A 20,181-nucleotide genomic window follows, 5' to 3' on the forward strand; every position below is an offset into this window, starting at 1 on the left:
GGTGCGGGGACGGGTGACACGAAGGATCCCCCAGATACTTGTAGGGGCGTCCAATCACTGAAGCTCTGACTACTTGACAGGGATCCCTTTGGGTCCCCGGAGAAGGAAGCATTAAATGGCTCTAGTACCTTTGCCAAGACCCCATGGAACGAGTTAAGACACGCCTGATCAAATGAACAATGGGGGTTCCCTGGAGTTTGGGGTGATGTGGTCAGCCCCAAAGCTCCTTGAAAGCTGAGGTGGAGTCAGGCCAACTGCAGGGTTCAAGGTGAGAAGGAACAAGGCCCTGGATTGAGCCAATGGCGGAGTCCAGAGGCTCTATAGCAACTACAAGGTCCAGCAGGTGTTTAGACAGGTGGTCGAGCAAGAAGCTGTGAACGTGGGTGCTGAAGGTGCCACAAGGGGAGACTGGAGGGGACGTGTTGAGCCCGAGACCCCTCAGGAGGCTGGACGGGAGCTGGGAGGGCTGACAACGAAGCCCAGGGGAGCTGATGAGGTCATAGATGGTAGAGAGGGGCGTCATGCTGGATGAGGGCTGCCCCAGGAGAAGGGGAGGAGTCTTTGGCGACAGCTGGCAGGCAGGATGAGGGGAACAATGTCACAAGGAGAGAGCCAGCAAAGCGGGATGGGGGCCCTGGGCAGAGGCGGGGTAAAGAGGAAGAGCTGCTTGTGAGTGGGACAGTAAAGGGGAGCCCAGCCCAAAGAGAAGGGAGGAAGAGGGAGCAGAGGCAGCCCCGAGAAGGCACTGAAGGGCTCACGAGCATCCCAAAGGCAGCGGGAGGGGCCCTGATATCAGATATAGTTCAGGTGGAGGGGGGGCCTGGGCCCTGCAGCATTACACACCTGGTTGGATAGAAAAGGTCAAAGGTTGACGGGTTTTCAGCTTGGAAGCTGAGAAGAGAGGCAGGGCCGGGAGCAGCCCCCCCAGCCTGTTATTGCACATTCAGACCAGAGTAAGAGTGTCTGGAGCCCAGGCCCAGGGCTGGCGGTGGGCAGGGCGAGGTGCTGGAAAGTCCTGGGGATGGGGAGGCCAGTGCGAATCCACCACGTTGCTGAGGATGTGCAGTGAAGAGAAGTTGAATAACAAACGCTGCAGGAAAGTCTGGGGTGGGGAGTCCTAGAACCTACCTTAGGAAATGGGTGACTGGGAGGAAGTTTCAGGGGAGGAAAGAGAAGTTGGGAAACGGCAGAGGAAGGGGAAGCCACAAGCACAGTTGGGAACGACTTCTGACAAGGACGGGTCAGCTGCCGATGGATACGAGGGTCTGGGGATCCCCCCTGGGCCAGGAGAGCCCCCAGTGCAGGCACAGAGCCGCCCCCGGAAATGAGGGCAGAGTAGTTTGGAGGGGAATGCTCACAATCCCTGAGAAGACAAAGGGGAGACTGAGGGCGGTTGGGGAAGCTTTAGGGGAGAAAGAGCTGATGGGTGAAGTAAAGCAGAGCCCTGACCCTGACCAACAGCTACTCGCTGGAGAAGAGCAGCAGCCACTGAGTGCGGGAGCCCTCGCCAAGCACCAGGGATACAAAGCGGCCAGTCCCTGCCCCCTTCCTCCCCCCACCGAAGCTTACATTCTAATGGGGGAGACAACGTGCAGACAAACACGGTCATCCGGGATAAGCCGGCACTGGGATCAGGAGCACTAGGGGAAGGCTTCTGGTGGAAAGGGAGACTGGAGATTTTAGCGGGGACCAAGGGAAGCCAGAGGTCAGCAGGGGCAAGGGAAGAGGGAGCAGCACTCCAGCCAGAGATGGAGGCCGGCCTCCCTGGGCTGAAGAGGACTTGGGAAAGGCCAGACCGCATCTCTGCCTTTGCCCTGAATGAAGACTGCTTAAAGGTGGCTAGAAGAGGGTGGGGACAGGCCCAGGGGCAAGGGTCCAGGCAGGAGATCAAAGATGAGGCTGGGGGCAGCCATGGGAAGGAGCTTGGGCCAGGGATTCAAGGGGGGCTGTTCAGGAAGGGCAGAAAGGCCAGAGGGGGCAGCCCCTGGAAAAGCCGGGGCCTCAGACGTGGCTCCTCCAAAACAATGCTTTTAGGTGAACAAAACGTGTGGCCCACAGCTCATTCAGTCCTCCCGAGAAACCTGTGAGGTAGTTGCAAGTCGCCAGCCCGGTCCAGCCTCCATTTACTGTGGCCCCGAGCTGAAGTCACTGAGGAAGACTCCCTCCATAAAACACCAGAGGACCCAGGAGCCCGAGGAAGGTTATGGCAAGAGCAAGGAGCAAAGCAGAGATTGGAGGGCAGGCCCTGACCCTTTCCAGACAGAGCCCACTCCCTCCACCTGTCCACACTGTCCCAAGGCCAACATGGCCTCCGTGTCTGTGAACAAAGGAGCCTCAAGAGCCTCCTAGCCACCCTGGGAGGTGGGCATGATGACCAACATTTACAGAGGAGCCTGGGGATCCCGGGGGTCTGAGATGGGCTGGGGGTTAAGACTGAGGGGACTACTAAGGCTAGTTCTGCAGAGCAGCTGCTGGAAGTCAGTGGTGTGGGAAACCTTCACAAAGGGAAAAGGAGAGTGTGATTTCTCCCACCAGCCTCCTTTGTAGAAGACATTTTTCTGGGCTTCCCCCCATCCCCCACCTGTTTTACTCTCAGCTTTACAGAAGGCTGGGGGGCAATGAAGGGAAAGGTACTTAAGGAAATGAAGATGACCTGAAAATACAAGTTCCCAAGTACCTCTCTGGTCTCTCAAATTTACTCTTGAATATGGGTCTTCATCTCCTCCCACTGCACACCCCAGTGACAGTAGCATTGTTGCTCAAAGGGGCCCCAGTCCTCCATCCCCTTCCTCATAGGTCTTACATGAAGAATGGGAGGGGGAGGAGGGGGCTTCCAAACTCCAGCTTGCTGGTTCCCCAAGAGCTCGCTGGGCAGCCAACTGAAGCCCACGGGGACGAGCTCTGAGGGGGGGAAGGCAAGGCTCCCGGACGAGCTCCCAAAAGCTGCTTGCAGACTAGTCCGGCTAAGCTAGATTTGGGGGCCAGGGCCACTGTTTCGACCGAAGTCGGCTCCTTTTTCCTTTTTTGTCTGGAAAATGAGCTCCAGATCCCAACTGCCAGTCTCTTCAATGACCATCTAATGTCCCCCACCAATGACTATCTCTGAAGTGGCTGGCTCTCTACAGAGAGGAAAGAACAGGGCTGAGGTGAAGGGGTAGAAAAGTGCACAGTGGAGAAGGGAAGGTCACAAGGATGAGGTAGGAAAGCAGGGAGGAGAGGTGGGGCTCTAGGAACAGGAGAAAGGGACCTTCTAGGTATACCAACAGTCCCCCATCAGAAGCTAACGAGAGCCTGTCTCCTAAATGGAACCTTAATCTAGAACTACAGGGGGGTGAAATTGTACACACCCTAGACCTGGAGATCTCGTTAGGCAAGTGCAAATGCGCCCCAAGGAAGTCAAAGACAAAGGGGAAAATCTCATAGCAGCACATCCTGTGACATCAGGGAATGGGGAATAAAGGGGGTGGGCGTCAGTCAGGAGATGGCCAACCTGGGGTGCATCGATGCAATGGACTGTCACCGCAGCATAAGAAAAGGCAAATACAGAAGCATTCCGAGAAAAACCTTCCTAAGAATCGATGATGAAGTAAGCAGAATTCCTAACAACGTAAATGGGAAGAACATCAAATGGAACAGTGTGTAAACATAATGATCAAGCTTGACTCCAGAAACAAGAACTGCCTCCCCCCAAAGAGTGGGGGGGCCTATGAGTGTGGAATGGCACACATGCTATCTATCAGTAAACCCTTTGTTACAAAGGAGGCTGACTGCACGTGTGAGAAGGGCATCAATCAATCTTTGTGAGAAACTTGGGGTGATTAAAGAGAATTTTTAAAAACCCACAGGGCTGGGCAAATCTTAAGAAAAACTACACCAAATCAGTAATAAAAGAAATACACAACAAAACGATCCTTGAAGTTCATCTCCAACCCAATAAATTATGAAAGATGACAAAATACAGTAATAAATGATGGCGGGAGCTCTAAGGAGGCAGGCACACTGTGAACTAGTCCAATGTTTCTGGGAAACGATCTGGAATTCCCACGAGCTCATCCGCTATATTGCTCATACCTGCCGACCAGGGATCAAGAACAGGGGGGAAAAAGGCCCATGGCTGACCACAAGTCTCACAGCAACACTTTTTTGGTAGCAAAAACACTAGAAACACAATGTGTGCCGATTGGTAGGGAATGGTTCGACAGATGGATACTATTCTGTCACGAGAAATGGTGGAGGTTGAACAATTCAATGTGAACCGAGACATCACAAAATAAGCAGAAACAAAGCAACGGACACGCCACGACATAGATGGGTGAAGGAACGCCAAGTCCACGGCTGAGAACTGTCTGTGCTCAACCCTGCGTTCCATTCTGAAGGAAGCGCTGCACTGCCCGCCTTCTATGGAGGTGGGCGAGCACGGGTACAGAATGGTATATACATTATCAGATGCAGGCACTGAGAGGCACTTTGGGGATGGGGCGGGGGGTGCATCAATAAAATTTAGAGTTTAAAAATATATTTAGAAGAAAGCAATTTGTACTTGGAGTGGGGCTAAAAAGGCTGAGCGGTCGAGACCTGGATTTTGATACTTAGGAACAACCAAACTGGGGAAAGGTACCCAGTCTGTGCCCAGAGAAATGGGAGACCCAGAAAACACGGGCAACTGGAACGTGTGTGGGCCCCCAGCCGCCGCCACAGGGCCTCTCTCTGTGCTCGCGCCCCTACCCGGGAGGACACAGAGGAGAGGGGCCCCGGGCGGTGTGGGGCCCACGGGAGCCACTGATTCCTCACTGGGTCACCCCAGATCACACAGGGACCTCTCTTATCTCTAGGCACCAAAAAGCAAGCTGTTCTGGAAATAAAAAAAACTATTTCAGCATATATTTACCAGGGCTCTTGGCCAGGCAACCTTTTATTACACGGGGAAAGACACATACCAGGCACTAGATACTGCAAAATGGGTTTTGATCTTTCCTTATACCAACAAATATTCCTTCAAATCTTCAGAAAGCGGAAGCAGCACATCTGGATGCTTTTAAATTTAAAAAAACAAGTTAAATACAAACTTTCGTATGGAAAATAGATTATTCAGCAACAACCTCAGCCTGGTAACAGGCTCTTTCACAGATTTCAGCTCAGGAAAAAAAAAAAAAAAGATCCAAATAAGTACAAAAAACTTAATTTTAGTTTTATATAGAAAAAAGAAACTTTGAGAAAAATAGCTTTACCTTGGATAGTCTCTCTTGAAATAAACAATTCTTGTCATCTCTTATAACGTGGGGACTTTACCCCAATCAGCTGAAAGACAGCAGTAACAATCTTGGGTTCACAGTAATTACAAATCCAGTTACAGGAGCTAAGCCAAGTCTCTTCCTTTCCAGAAAAGGGAAAACAAAGTCTCCATAATAAAAGCAAGTCAGTGTTCTGAAAGTGAGTGACTATGCAGGCAGGAGTTCCGGATGGGATGGGACGGACAGGCGGAGCAGCTGCAATCACACTCAGCTGTAGCGGGAGGGACCCGCCGACCTGCCCGCTGGCCCAGCAGCCGCTGGGCTGTCCCACCCAGCCGCCTAAACTCCGGGGGCTGGAACCAAAGCACATCTGTCTGTCTGTCTGAATCTTTCAGTCGTCCTTAAGAGAGATCCCTCTAGCTCCAAGGTAGCAGCCACTGATGTATAAGTTAAAAACCTCCACCCCTCCCTTCTCTCCTAGTTATTAACCCCAAGAACCAGCAGGAGGGAGTGGCTCAATGAATAGTCCTTTCAGAAATAAATATTCATAGAAGTAAATCTAGAGTTTCATTTGGGCGGGCAGATTTGGCCACCACCCAGTTTTTGAACACAAATATACACACGCACACGCACACACACACTCTATATAGATAGATAGATATACACGTACACGGACACATACACACAGAGTAAACCCTGCAATTCCTACATTCTTGAAGAAAAAAAAAATGTCCTTTAACCACACATTAAATTAGTGTTTGTTTTCATAGGGATTGCCCGGCAGAGGATTCTGCAAGAGGGCACAGAGTTACAAGAGGGCGCTCAGTCTTCTGCACCCCCAGGCTGAGGCTCCAGATGCCTCCCCGCAGGCCTTGACCTGCTACCTGCAAAGCAGCTGAAGTGATGCTGGGACTTAATAACTCATGAGGCATGAGGTAAATCGAACCATCTGGGGAGCGTCCCAAGCAGCTGCAGGGAACAAGGGGAGTGTTCTCAGAGTAGCTGCTGATGAAGGATTTCCCACACCATCCTCTTCCGGAAATGAGGCATCTGATTCTGTAAGGAATCATCCGAGACATTACACAGAATCTCACACAAGGGGGACGATGGGGGGAGAGCCACTGTCATTTCATCGATAAGATACTTGGGTCCTTTATACTACTTTGGACATCATTCTTAAGAAAACCGCGTTATCTGCCGCTAACTTCTTCCATTAGAGGAATTCCTACCTACTGATCCATCATAAACTCCCCAAGCCTGCAGAAGATTAAGCTTTTGGTTATCTGGGAAAAGCTGGAAAAGTGTTCCTGTTAATCCAAACTATGGTTTAATTGACAACTGCCCACATCTAAAAATCCACCCAAATCGCTGACTGGCAGAATGCTATCGAGACCAAGGTGACGCATAGTTGCCAAAACTATTAGCATCCCATCCCAAGGATTTGGGATTTGCCAATACAGAAAGTGGGGCAGAGGCAAGAAGCCAAAAAATGTGAGCTTAAATGCCATCTTGCCATCTGGGAAAATCTTTTCTCTTTGGGTCTGAGAATCACAGAACTTCAAGAGGGTGAAAGCAAACAGATCTCGCCAGCGATAACATCAAGTCTCTCCACCGCTCTTGACAAGTGGTTGCCCACCACCTCCAAGGCAATCTATTCCCCTTTCACCCTGGGAAGAAGCTAATCTTTACTTCAAGTCGGTATTTGCCTCTCTGCCTCAGGCTCCTGCATGAAATGGCTTCTATGTCCCTCCCGGATCTAAGTCTCATACAAATTGCAGGAGGAAGAAGAGTGAACTTCCAGCAGGATGTTGGGTTTGTGGCCCAATTCTCAGAATTCTCAGACCCAGGAGAAATTCTTCTCAGTCATGTGTCCTTACCCACGTGTTTTCTTGGGAACAGTAAGAATTCTGTTTTATCCTCTCTTAAAAAATAAAAAATTCTATATGGCCTAGGGGATGCCTCTCAGAAAGGAGGAAGGATACATAGGGCACTATGGTGATGGACTAAAGAGCAAACAGCAATAAAAACATATTTCAAAACTAGGAAAAGAAGCGCCGTCTTGCATATATCTGGGCTCTAAGAAATAGGGCACAGAGGGGAATAGCAAGAAAGTGAAGGAAGGCCAGAGGCTTCACAAACCTGTGTGAAGGTGATGGGCTTGTCCTGAGAGAGATAATCTGCATATTTACAAGTAAACATTCCACAATCACTTCCGTTGGATTGCTGGGGAATCTCCTACAAAGAAGGAAAAGGGTAAAAACAACTTTATCTAAACAAAAGCCCCCTTTCTTCAGTGTAAGAATATAATATAATAAGGTAAGGATTAAATTTGCTTTTATTCCAAAGTTTAAGAGACCCTTTTCAGAGGATGTTGGATTATCAGTTTATGATCCAACTCCAAACTTCGCCTCAATTCGGCTTTAGGATAGCACTAGCAAACAGGGATGCTAGTCAAAGACAGAGCGGCCAAATTAATAGTCTTAATGAGCTCCAATGTAGTTTAAATAAACACTCCCCCAAGTCACAAAAGGACAATTTACTGTGGTAAAAGTTTTTGAAAAGTTCTAAGGGAGACAAGAAAGGACTCTTGCTAACTTTCATTGTGATCTTGTTATCTGGTTGTCACCTATTGCAGTGACACTGAGACTAAACAGTGTTTAAGGTATCAAGATGCCAATGAGTCAAAGGTCAGAGGTTTAATATCCAGGGAAGCCACTTAGCTGTGGCCAAATCTACATGCAAATTCAAACTCGGTTCTTCTAACTCCAACCCCAGGGTTGTTTCCATGGCCCCTGCTTGCTCCCCACTTAAAGGCTAACCTCTGAGAACCTTTGAAGACATGATTCATTCTAACACGTTCTTCCTAGATCCCCTTTCAAAGCTTCATGTTCCAATCTGCCAGCTCAAAGGTGAACAGCCATTATATATAGATTCTGCCTCAATCTACAATGATGACTTACTCCAAAGGGCTGGGATTGGGGTTTATTATCACGCAGTAGAGATACAATGTGGTCGCTAGACATTGCATTATGGTCAAAGCTGGCAAAGCAGGAGAGAGGACAAGAAACATTACAATTAACTCATGGTGATTTGTGGGCATGGAGGCCAGGAAAAAGAACATGGACGTGAAACCCACAAGTTCATATACTATGTCTGCACTCAAAAGATCCAGCCTCCTGCCTCGGATAAACTTCTTCTCATGCTCAAAAGCTGCTACTCAAACCAGCCAGTCATCTTTCCTTCACCTTACTGAACAGGACTATAACGAAGTTAAAATGGACCTTTAAAAGGAAATAAAAAAGCAAATGGCCTTGGTTAATTCTCAGGTGAATAATCAGGACTTGGCTCAAGTGGAAGAGAATATTCGTGTGAACATAATAATGAATGGAGGGAGCTTAGAGGGCCAACTGTAAAGGCCAGAGCAATCATTTGGCCCTTCCTTTGTCCAAAGCATTCTGGGAATACAAAGAGAGCATCCTTATCCCCCATTCACCGGGAGACAGCCAGGGAGATGGTGGGCTCCAGCCGGCACTTAGCACTTACGTAGGGCTTGGCGCTCTCCAGACTCCACTCTGCAGGAATTAACTCTCTGTTTCTTTTGGCCTTGCTTTCCTCTTGTAGATATTGGCTGGAAAGGAAGAAAGGAAGAACAAAGAAATGCCCATCAGTCCCAAGAGCCCCTCAGAGACCCAGGATCTCACCAGGCCCATCTTCCCCAAACCAAGTCCTCACTATAAACTTTTAAAGGAAATCTTACACAGGGGCTGGACACAAGAGCGAACTAATAACAACTATCCCGAAAGGGATGAGAAAGCACAGACTACGGAGAGCAATCTCTAGAAGGAAAACCAAACCCCTGAGGGCTAAACCCTCTTGAGAGAAAGCTGACCAAGGAACGAATTGATTTCAAGCTACGGTCTGAAAGCAAATAAACTTTATCCAAGATAACTGAGACAACTCGAAAGTAATTTATATTGATATGTGACTTGGGAGAAATCCTGAGAACAACAACAAAAACCCAGAAGAGAACTGGAAACAAATGGGCAGACACTTGTCTTCTAATAGGATCCTCAATACGAACTCTATTGGCTGGATGACCGGTATGTCAAGAGAAGTGCCTGTTGCTCTCTTGAAATTCCCTTAAATTAGATCATCCTTAAACTGACTATTCCCCCTCCCCGCCCCTTCAAGTCCTGGGAAAGGAGGAGATTAGAGATGTTACCTGGATATGACCAGAAAAATGGGAAACCAAAGATCCTGACAGTTACGGTTAAGGATCCCCCTTGGACCTCGAGATAAATTTTCTTCAAACAAAGATTAAAGGGGTCAAAATGTATGTCATTTCCTTCCTTGCATCTCATGTGAATCTGAATCAATTGTACTAAGTTTAACAATATGTTGATTCATTATAAACCTGTGATGTACAAAACCACTGGTGCTGACCAAAAGCTAAAAGGAGAGAAACAAAGTTTATGCCCAAAAAGCTATCAAATCATGCAGATCCTTTGAGCTAACAACACCACTAACAGGAATGAATCCCAAAAGCTATTTAAAAAAAGAAGAAAGTAAAAAAGGACCTATATGTAGAAAAGTATTTATAACAGCTCTTTTCTCAGGGCAAAGAACTGGAAATTGAGGGAATGCCCATCAACTGGGGAATGGCTGAATAAACTGTGGGATGTGATTATGATGGAAGACTTGTTCAAGAAGAAATGATGAGCAGGATGCTCTCAGAAAAACCTGGAGAGTCCTTCATGAGCTCCAACAAAATGAAATGTACCATGTACAAAGTAACAGCAATGTTGGGGGATGACCAGCTGTGAGTGACTTTGCTGTTCTTACCAGTACAATGATCCACGACTACTCGGAAGGACTTCTGATGAAAAATGCTACCCATACTCAGAGAAAGAACTGATTGTGTCTGAATAGAAGCATACTTTTTTTAAACTTTATTTTTCTCAAGGGCTTTTTCTCTGGGGGAAGGGAGGAAGGAGACTTCTATATTTTCTTTCACAACAGGACTTAGGGAAATGTTTTGCAAAAGTTCACATGTGCCTTCTCAATGAGGGTGGGGATGAGGAGAAAATATGGAACTGAAAGTTTAAAAACAATGTAAAAATTGTGTTATATGTCAATGGGGAAAGTAAATATTAAATTAAAACACAGTTTCTGTCTTCATGGAGCTTAGAGTATGACAGAGGCATATGGCAGATAAACAGATGACCCAAAACACAAAAAGATCCAATTCAACAAGGCTTTATCAAAGCCCTCCCATGAATCAGGCACTTGGCTGGATGTTCATTTTCAAAGACTTTTACATAAATCACCTCCAACACGTGAGAACCGTGCTGTAGGAATTATTATTCCCAACTTTAGAGATGAGGCTCAGAGGGCTAAGTAGTCTGACTGTAGTCACAGCATAAGAACTAGGATTTGAACCCAGCTGCAGAGGTCGTCATGAATAGACAGATTAAGTCTTGTATTTTATAATCATATACCATAAATGAGCTATTCCAATCCTTTCATTTTACCCATTTGGAATCTGGGGTGTTCGCAAAAATGTTTTAAAATGCTCTTTGTTCTTCAAAGTACCAGAACCAGCCCAAGATCGGCCAACTGTGTTGTTTTCTAACGCCTTCAATCCAAAAGAGTCACACAATCTAACTTAATTAAGTTAATACAAGTGCCATGTTTATGATAAAAAATGTCATACTGATAACTGCAGTAACAGTTCTTACTGAGCTCTTAGTAAATTAGTAAATTGTTATTTTTCCCACTCCCCGTACACTATCCTTCTGAAAAAGATGGAGGACCCTCCACCGCACCCCTCCCACCCCCCAGGAGGCACTCTCTCTCCCTGCTTCTAAGGAAAGATCAGGAAAGATGGCTCCTGCCCAATGCCTTGGGAGTCTGGCGAGATTGAACAGACATCCTTTCACTGGCTTCCTCAACTACTTACAAACCCAAGCCTTCCCTTATTCTTGATGTTCTTCTTTTCCTAGGAAACTCCTGAAACGAACAAGCCACAACTAATTCCCTCAGTTGAAATCATGCCATTTGCTCAAATTTCTCTCTGCCTGGCCAATAATCGCCAAGGAATTTAATGAAGAACCCAGGGAAGAAGAATGGTTCTAAAGTCAGGAGTTGGATTCATATCTCCCTTCTGACACCTACTGAGGTTTCTCAGCCTCCCTGGGCCTCAGTTACCTCATCTGGAAGCCAGCTGAACTTAGGTTTTTTGGGGGGTTTTTTTTGGTGGTCAGACTATGAGTCTTTACCCAATGCCTGATAGAGAAGAGAAGCTCAATAAATGCCTGTTGATGGAGTAAAATGGGGGTACTGGGGTAGGGGTGGGAGAGCACCATATCAAGCAAAGCCTGTGACTCTAGAGCCAGGAATCCACGGCCTATCGATCTCCTATGAACAGTTTGGTCACTGCTTTTATTTCAGGCTTCATTTTAGGCCCTAAAGTGTGGGGAACATGGTAAACGCTGGATAAGTGCTTACTGAATATTATAAGTGAATGACAGGACCTAGAACCATATTCTCTAAAGTCCCCTGCAGGTCAAGATCCAAGAGAGTTGAGCAACTCTCAGGAAAAGGTGCATGTATGAAGGGAAGCTGGGGAAGAGGGTCTCTTGTACATATTTATCTATAAAATCCAAAATCAATACAAAGTGATTTCTGGAGGGAAGGCCCAGCTCTAACAGTATGTGAACAACTGAACCATGGTTCCAGGGGCACAATGCAGGGCTGGGGCAGACTGTGACATGCCAAACAAAGGCTAGGGAGCAGCCCGGGGCAGCTGTGAGGGTCCCAGAACCTCAGGTCGGACACCCCACCAGCAATGGGGCTGGGATTAAGCTGCCTTTCTTTGCCGAGTTTCTGCAAGTGCCGTGGGAGCCAGCTGGGGGCAAAGGCTCTCTGGGGTCCTTTCTATGCTAACATTCTGTGACGCTTTGTCCCACATTCAGGGGCCCCTAAGCTCCCTGTTATTGACCAGGTGACCAGTTTGGCCAGCCAGGGCGGTGCTGGGAGCATGTGACAAAGCAGCTCAACCACAAATAAAGTTCATACGTTCTCTCGTGTGAGCCTCACAACATGCTCTGTAAAGGAAGGAAGGATCACAGGTATTATCCTCATTATACAGATGAGGAAACTGAGGCTCAAGCTAAATTTGGAGACAACCGAGAGCCCTGCCCAAATGCAGAATTCAATGACTATGCATTTGGACCTAAACAGTATTAATAACAGATCAAGGTCACGCTGGAGTGAGGGCTCCAGTCCTTAGACCTGTTCTGATATTTCTGTAAACAACTTGCTCAAAAACTATCACCATTAAGTATATTAAATGTGTGGCTAACACAAGACTAAGAGATAGAGCTGTCCCATTGGACACAAGACTAGAGGTCCCTAAAGATAGGGCCTGAAATGACCCCCAAAGTAAACAAAGGAGAAAGTCGCCTCCTTAGGGAAAACAAAGCCACAGTCCCAGGAAACACTAGAGGACATGCATCTCAATAAGAATTCATTTATAAACCTCTTAGGGGTTTTAGCTAACAGGGGCCACGGCCAGCCCAAGAGGCTCCTAGACCCCTAGCCATGACAGACAGAAGATGACCCAGGTGGATGAACTCTCAGATGCTCTTTCCAATTTTCTGACACTTCAAGCAAGGATCAGACTGGGGGAAGAAACAATGTCTATTCTGGCAATCCTCGTCTTGACCCGCCCAGGTGGGGTGAGGAGGTGTGGCCGAGACCCCCAAAGTCTGTGAAGGAGACACTAGAGTGGGGGCACAGCTGGCTACGTGTCCTAAGGACACTGTTCTAAGACAGTGTTAACTCAGGGTGACCAGCAGCCACACCATCTTAGCTCAGAAAGGGACATATCACGCCAGCTGTGCCCCACAACGACCAGTGGTGACACTTGCCTACCTGCACCACACACGGTCTTAAACAAGACGCATCTTCACTTGAGAAAAACAGTGTTAACATCTACTAGTCATCCTGCCATCTGGGGGAGGGGGTGGGGGGGTAAGAGGTGAAAAATTGGAACAAGAGGTTTGGCAATTGTTAATGCTGTAAAGTTACCCATGCATATAACCTGTAAATAAAAGGCTATTAAAAAAAAAAGAGAGAGAGAGAGAAATAGTACTCTGAGTCGCGCCCAGGACCCGGCTGAAGCCTAAGGACGTGCGGCCATTTCTCATGAAGGAAAGCGCTAGCCTGACCGGGTGCAGCAGGAGGAGCTCCTCCAGAGCCACAACTGTCCTTTCTAACCCCAAAGACACTAACTTCATGTCTGGAGAGTGTAGATGACTCTCTGGAGTGTAGATGTGGACCGGGGCTAGCACACAACCCAAAACAAACCAGGATGCTGCAATGTTTCTGGGATTGAAGTTAAACCAAATATTCAGCAGTTTTTCCGTCCGTGAGGCCCTAAGATTGGCAGAGATGCCCAGCTGGTGATCACCATGACCCACAAGGCAGCCTGCCTTTACTTACAGCATCAGGTTACAGATCCGGTGACTCTTTTGCCCCATGGAGTCCAGGTACCGAACAGCCTTCTTCCTTACATCTATCACCTGGAATGGAAAAACACATATATCAAAAGCCAGAAACCCCCGGGGCACTACTTGTACTACAAGCAGAAAACTCCCCTCACTTCTAAATGAGGAAAGAACACTCCAGTCCCCCCAAAACCCTCCCTCCTACTCCACTCTGACGAAGCAGGACGGTGGCGGCCGCGGCCACCGCTTCCTTTCTACAGAGCCCATCTCTGCTGTGGGTCTCCTGGCTCCATTCTCAGGTGTCCCGGGAAGGTTTGTGTCACACACAATACACCAAGATCCCCAGTGCTAAGGGAGCGCTTTCAAAGTGTTTTAAAAATAAACCCAACTCACCACCAAGCTCCAGTGCACCCTGCGGTGAATGGGCACCAAAATAATGTCTTGTTCAAAGAGGTCCACTCCTTTGGTCCACCTTCTCACTGACTGGTAACCACCGGCATTCAGTTTGGGATAAAAGAAGGTGCTAAAGGCATGAAGCCTTGGCAAGCCTTGCTTTTTATTTCTTTCCACCAGAAGATTCATGTAAAAATTAATTATCTATAAAACATCAAAGAGGAAGGTCAGGACAAGTTTAAACTGGAAGATGCTCTTTCCCACCACAAGGGGAAAGCCCAGGGCTGAGGCTGACACATCACAGCTGCCCCATGAATGCCTCCTGCCTCCATGAAGGCCCACCCAGGGAGGAAGGTGTGCAAGAGTGGGGACCAAAAGGCAAGAGAACCGGAAATAGGAACAAAGATGGGTCACGGGGAAGTGTCAGCACATAAGGGGACAGACGGACAAAAGACCGAAACAGCACAGATCCAAATGTGAAAGAGAAAAGGGTTAAGAAGAGGGTGGAAAATGTGATAGAAAAAGTGTTGGGAAGAGGGCAAAAGGAGGAAAAAAATGATGAGTTGTTTCTCCAAACTCTCTGAACTTGTCTAAATTTTCTAGATTGTGATCAATTCACAAAAAAGTCTGTGGAACAAAGTCAATTCGATTCATTACAAGGGCCATTGAGCCCTTACCTTCTTTGTGCCAGGAATAGGGCACACAAAAACCAAAGCCCCAAGGCCAGGCCCTGGTGCGAGGGAGGAGCAGCTCCCACAAACAAAATCCAGAGAACCTGAAGTGGAAGAGTTCTGCAGGAGAGGCGGAGGGGGGAGAACAAGAGGGCAGGCTGCCCCAAACTGGAAAGAGCAGGATGAAAGAGCAGCCCAGGATGCTGGCAAGACCAGAGGCACCCAACAAGCAGTGGAGAGCAGACCGAGGCCAGCCTGAGGGGGTAGCAAGGACCCCCCAGTCAGCCATGCTTCTCTGGCAGTTCTGTGCTGGAGGCAAGACTAACCAGGCCACTGGAGGGGCCCAGGCCAGGACTGGGGGACTGTATGAGAAGAGAAAGGCAGTAGAGAAGGGGACAGAACTCTTCCAACAGAAGGAATGGAGGTCTCCTCAACAGACACAGGCAAGCCTGGAAAAAGGGCAGGGTCAGAGGGAAGGCAAAGAACTGTTTTAGACCCATTAGGTTTGAGAGGTCCTTGAGACACAGAGGGTCCGACATCAGAAACAGCGATCATTTCATCAGGGGGATGACTTCATTAGCATTGGCTTTGCTGCTGCCCCCAAAAGACCAGGGGACTTTTCAATGACTTCTAGCTGAAACCTCCATGAGTGGCTTCCCCAGTTAGAAGGGGGCTCCCTAGTACAGGAACTTTCCTACTTGTATTCCCAAAGCTTAGCACAGTCAGTGTTTAGTAAGTTCTTGATTAATCATTCTGGGATTTGGGAGCAAGACTGCAGCTAGAGATGTAGGTAGGAGCTGCTTATCTGGAAACTGAACTCCAAAGGGAAGCGGCCCGGGGACAGAGGCTGTGAGAGAGAGAGGACAGGGATTCAGTCGGGGAGTCTGGGAAGGGGCAGGCCCATGTCTTGGAGAAACAACAGCCCAGAGCAGTGCCAGCCCCAAGCCTTTGCTTGGCCCACCTGGGCCCAGAGATCCCATTTCCCTGGAAACGGCAATGAGTCCCGCAGTTTAGGCCAGCTGGTGCCAGACAGAAAAGGGCAAGGGCAGCAGGGAAAGGGCCAAGAGAGGAGACCAGAAGCCTGGGAGTGAGGAGGGAAGCTGAACCACAGGAAACCCCAGGGAGGGGTCAACACCACGAGGATCCACTTTGGTTGGGTAGCTGTGCGTACCTCTGGGGTGTCCTATGGGTTTATAGTCATTCAGATAAAATTCTCTGGTTTGCACTAGGCTTTCTCTTCATAAAACTTAAAAAGCTGTATTTCAAAATCACTAAAACATTATGAATCAAAGGTAGGGGGTGGAGGGAAGAGAACCTGACCTCATCATTGAGCCAGTGATAATTCTTCAAGGTCTGTATATCCCCTCTGGTGATTCTTAATTTGAAAGCACTGCTTAGGATCTCATCCTGGGGGCCACAGCCTAGGGCACTATTAATCTCTTTTTCCATATCCTGAAATACAAAGTCCATAGTTTACAACGTTAATTTTAGAACCACACAATACAGAATTATGACTTATATTAGGCACATTCATTGGAAGTAACTCTCAGGAACACAATTTTAATAAAATACACATATCGACTATCGACCTAAGTGGAAAAAAATAAGATCTGGTTTTTTTTTTCCCCCCAAGATATTATGCAATATTACCACTGGATGAGAAAATACATTCAGTTGTTTGGCTTCTGACTACAATAAGTCAGTAGAGTACATACACATCATGAATTTGCCCAAACTGACATTTTTTTTTAGTTTACCCATTCTCCCCATGAAGCTTTTTATAAATGGAAAGTGACAAAGATGTGGGGTTTTCTGCCTACAATAAGACTCAGGTATCAGGAAATGCTTTTTAAACCAATCCTCTTAAGGATCTCCCTTTGCCTCTGACCCTAACAGGAAAACACCGAGTGCAAGTGCATACTTTATTTACTTTGTTCTGGGAGAAAATAAACAGAATCTAAGAAGGAAGAAGGAAGGACAGAGAATTGAAAACCCAGGCAGCTGAGGGGCCGCCTCACTGCTTGGACAAGATGTAAATTCCTAGACGAAAGAAATGGAAGTTCCCAAAATGTCTTAGTAAGACCGGGAGGAAGGACTTTGGCATTTTCTCCTCCCTCAGCACGAGCTATTGCACACACACAATAACAAGAGCTCGAGAGTCGATTCTGTCCCAGTCTATTTTTTTTTTCTTTTACATCTTTTCATATCACCCGATGAAGCAGCCCCACAAGCATTGCATGATGTCTACCCCGGGCCCAGCACTGGACTCGTGTACACATGTGTAAGGCAGGCAGCCCAGCCCAAAGGCGCCCTCAGAGACAGACAGACAGACAGACAGACCGACCTCCTGGCCCAAGGCTGGGGCAGCTCAACCTTTCAGTCCCACCATGGCTCTGACCTGTCTGAGCCTCACCTGTCACTGGGGAGCCACAAGGTTGGAGGGGAGGGAGGTTGTTCTGGCTTTACAATTCCAGGATTCTTCAGATGAAGAACAAGCAGAACAGGGCAGGGTGGCTGGGAAACCCTCTATGGAGTTAGTCCTTGAAGGACAGAGAAGAGGATAAAAGGACCACATGCCCTGAGGGTGAAGGACTCGGCCTCCCTGCTGGAGAGGGCCCATCCTGGGGAAGGGGACGGGGCTGGGTGACCAAGAACTCGGAAGCTCGGGTTGACCCCCACATATGGAGGGAGAGACCCCAATCTGCCAAGCCTGTCCACAGGAGACTGGGGAGGCTCAGACTGGGGAGACTCAGCCTGGCTGAGCGGTCTCAGGTGGGAGCTTTCTGGAGGTGGTGAAAACAGAGAAGAGTGAATGTGAGACGGTCCCAAAGGAAAAGACAAAAGGAACCAAAGATGGATTAAGAAGCGGAAAGCTGGAGAACAGGGACCCAGGATGCCTTCCCCCATGGCATCCCAGAGAAGGATTTGAGGAAGTCCAAGGGGGCGTCTCCCTAGCAGGACTTCCAAGAAGGCAACGCTGACCAAGAATCCCCTTGGACACTCATTTGAGCCCAGGATTCCTGTCTTTCTACAGGAGGGTAAGAAGAGAGTTTTAATTAGGCTCGCTGCTTTAACGTCAACCTGTTTTTGTCATTTTCACGGGTGCACAATCCTGACGGTGCAGAGATGTGAAGCATCCCGAGTTAAGCTCCCCAACCCGGGGCTCATTTTTTCTCTTGCCCTTGGCTCTGGCCATCGAGGGCAAGCCCGGGCCCTTGTCGCTCCCTGCTCTTTGATTTCTCGCACACAGTGTATCTATCTGACCGACCAAAGGTTTGATTGACGTTCCAAGCAACCTTGCCCCAGTCCCACAGGCCAAAAGGGATTTATCCGTGCCAACGGCAGAGGACCAGGCGAGCTGGCCGTGCCCAGTACCTCGGTGAGCTCAGCAAACTCCTCGGAGCTCTTTTCCTTCTCTTTGCCTGAAGCCTGCTGTTCTTTCATCTCGGGCCCAGAGTGTCTCCGCTTGAACATGGCCGTATTTCCATTGCCCAAGCGAAGTCTGGCTGATACTTCCTCTGAGAGATCAGACTCCGACGACGTCTGCGACTGCCCCTTCCCCTTTAAAAAAATATTATTGTTTGATAGTTTTACCATTTTCAATGCTAGACTTGAAAGCACTGTTGTCCACATAAAACCATGTGGTTTCTCTGAAATAGAAAGCAGAGCAGAAGCAGGAGAGGAAGCCAAACAGTCCATCCTGTAGCTCTGACCTCACTCTATGAAGGCGCTCATCTATCATTACGTGAGCTGGAGGAAGGGACATGCCCAAATGGCTCCATCAGCCGTACCCATGCCCGCTTCTGCAGGAAGAACAAAATCGGCTTGACGGGTCGCACACTAGACCCATGGATTTTCAGTAAAGAACTTCACAAAGACAAATCCAATGCTTCTTTCCCCCTTAAAGGAGCAGCCCCTGTAGGCATGAGGTTAGCGGTCAGCAGGTCATCTTCCATCGGGCCTCTGGGTGTTCAGCTGCCAGGAGTCGGTGTGGATTGCTCCTATGCCAATACCAAGCAGTGGCCGATGGCCCCAGGAGGGGACTGAGCTGGGCTCACACATGCTGGTCTTTTATCTGCTCTGTGGAGTTTTATTCACCAGATCATTAATGGCTAAGAGACTTAACGGGGATGTGGGCAGGGGTCTACCCTGGGGGCCCTCGGGAATATAGAGGAGGAGAGACTGATATGATCAAACTGGAGTAACTAGAACTACCACTTTGATGATGCCCTAAGGTAACCAAGATTGGATTTTTAGTAAACAAAAGCCTTTGTGCCAAGAGTGACAGAAGTAGAAAGGTTAGTAGAAAGGCTCTCTTCAAGGAACCCACCTTCTAAAAGGGAGTTTTCTCCCCATGTCTCAGTACTTAGTCATCTTAGTTCCTTCTCCTTTGCTGAAATCATGAGCATTTGTTGAATCTCTTGAGCTCATCTGGACCCTTCCTAATTACTTAGGCCACTGCTTACAAACATTCGGAAGCAGGTCTGAAACCTCAGCCCCCAAAAGGCCAAGTACAAAGTGACCTTCTTCGAAAAACAAACCAAGGGGCCTTCTTGGAGTGTGCCCGCCTCTCCCGCATGGGTGGGCACAATTCAATTCCTTCCCCGGAAGTCAAACAGCCTGGCCCGATTCAGAAATGCCAATAACCCTGGGGGGATGGGCAGAGGAGATGCCCCCTCTTCGACCCTCCTCCACCACTGAATTCCTGGCAAACAAATCAGGGAGAAAAGGATCTCAAGGCAAGATGGAGAGGGTTTTCTTTCCTCTTAAGATTAAAGGAACACATTGAGAACAATAAAATTATAGATGAAATTAAAAGTCAAACCTGGGATGCGGAAAAACCTGCTTTCTTTGCAGTATCATGAAGCCACAGTATCAAATTCTCTAATTTTGGGGGGGAGGAGTAGGAATCAGAAAGTAAACTTTATTTAAATGAAAGAACAAAAATATGCTACAAGAGTCCCATACTTACACTTTCATTTTCTAATTTCTGTTCACTTTTCTTTTCTTCTGTTTTTGCCTTAAAATGCCTAAAAAGGGAGAAATAGACAGTATCAATTTTGTCGATAAATACAACCATGAATGATTACAAACTTTTATGAGACTTAAATCGTGTAGAAGAAGAATGAAAAAGCAGTATTTTACAAAATTACAATTGGGACCAGAATTCCTGACCAAAAAAGAATTATACAAATTATTGATAACAATATAAAAAATGACAAATAAACGTAAACGAACTTTCGAGGTTTCCCCTCCAACTCAGGAAATTGGCAAAAATGATTACAGACTAGAATGCTGGAAGGATTGTGGTTAAGATAGGCACATTAATACCCTGCTGAGGAAACCCTACTGAAGAAAAATGAATTCTTTTAGAGA

At 47.7% G+C, this 20,181-nt stretch overlaps 1 protein-coding gene across 4 annotated transcripts in view; it reads right to left on the reverse strand.

The window, feature by feature from the left end:
• Positions 1-581: 581 nt before the first annotated feature.
• SENP2 (SUMO specific peptidase 2) overlaps positions 582-20,181 on the reverse strand; it is a 38,061-nt gene continuing 18,461 nt past the window's right edge. For 3 of the 4 annotated variants that reach the window (XM_031968071.1, XM_031968070.1, XM_031968068.1), the window contains 8 exons: positions 19,778-19,835; positions 18,181-18,366; positions 16,126-16,257; positions 14,135-14,338; positions 13,737-13,816; positions 8,775-8,859; positions 7,371-7,466; positions 582-6,287 (listed from right to left, as the gene is read on the reverse strand). In XM_031968071.1, the coding sequence (XP_031823931.1) occupies positions 6,225-6,287; positions 7,371-7,466; positions 8,775-8,859; positions 13,737-13,816; positions 14,135-14,338; positions 16,126-16,257; positions 18,181-18,366; positions 19,778-19,835 (904 nt within the window). In that variant the 3' untranslated portion in view covers positions 582-6,224. The remainder of the gene's footprint in view (positions 6,288-7,370; positions 7,467-8,774; positions 8,860-13,736; positions 13,817-14,134; positions 14,339-16,125; positions 16,258-18,180; positions 18,367-19,777; positions 19,836-20,181) is intronic. The other variant, XM_031968069.1, reaches the window with a different exon arrangement.

The sequence above is a fragment of the Sarcophilus harrisii genome, chromosome 4 (genome assembly GCF_902635505.1).
Source record: "Sarcophilus harrisii chromosome 4, mSarHar1.11, whole genome shotgun sequence".
NCBI lineage: Eukaryota > Metazoa > Chordata > Mammalia > Dasyuromorphia > Dasyuridae > Sarcophilus > Sarcophilus harrisii.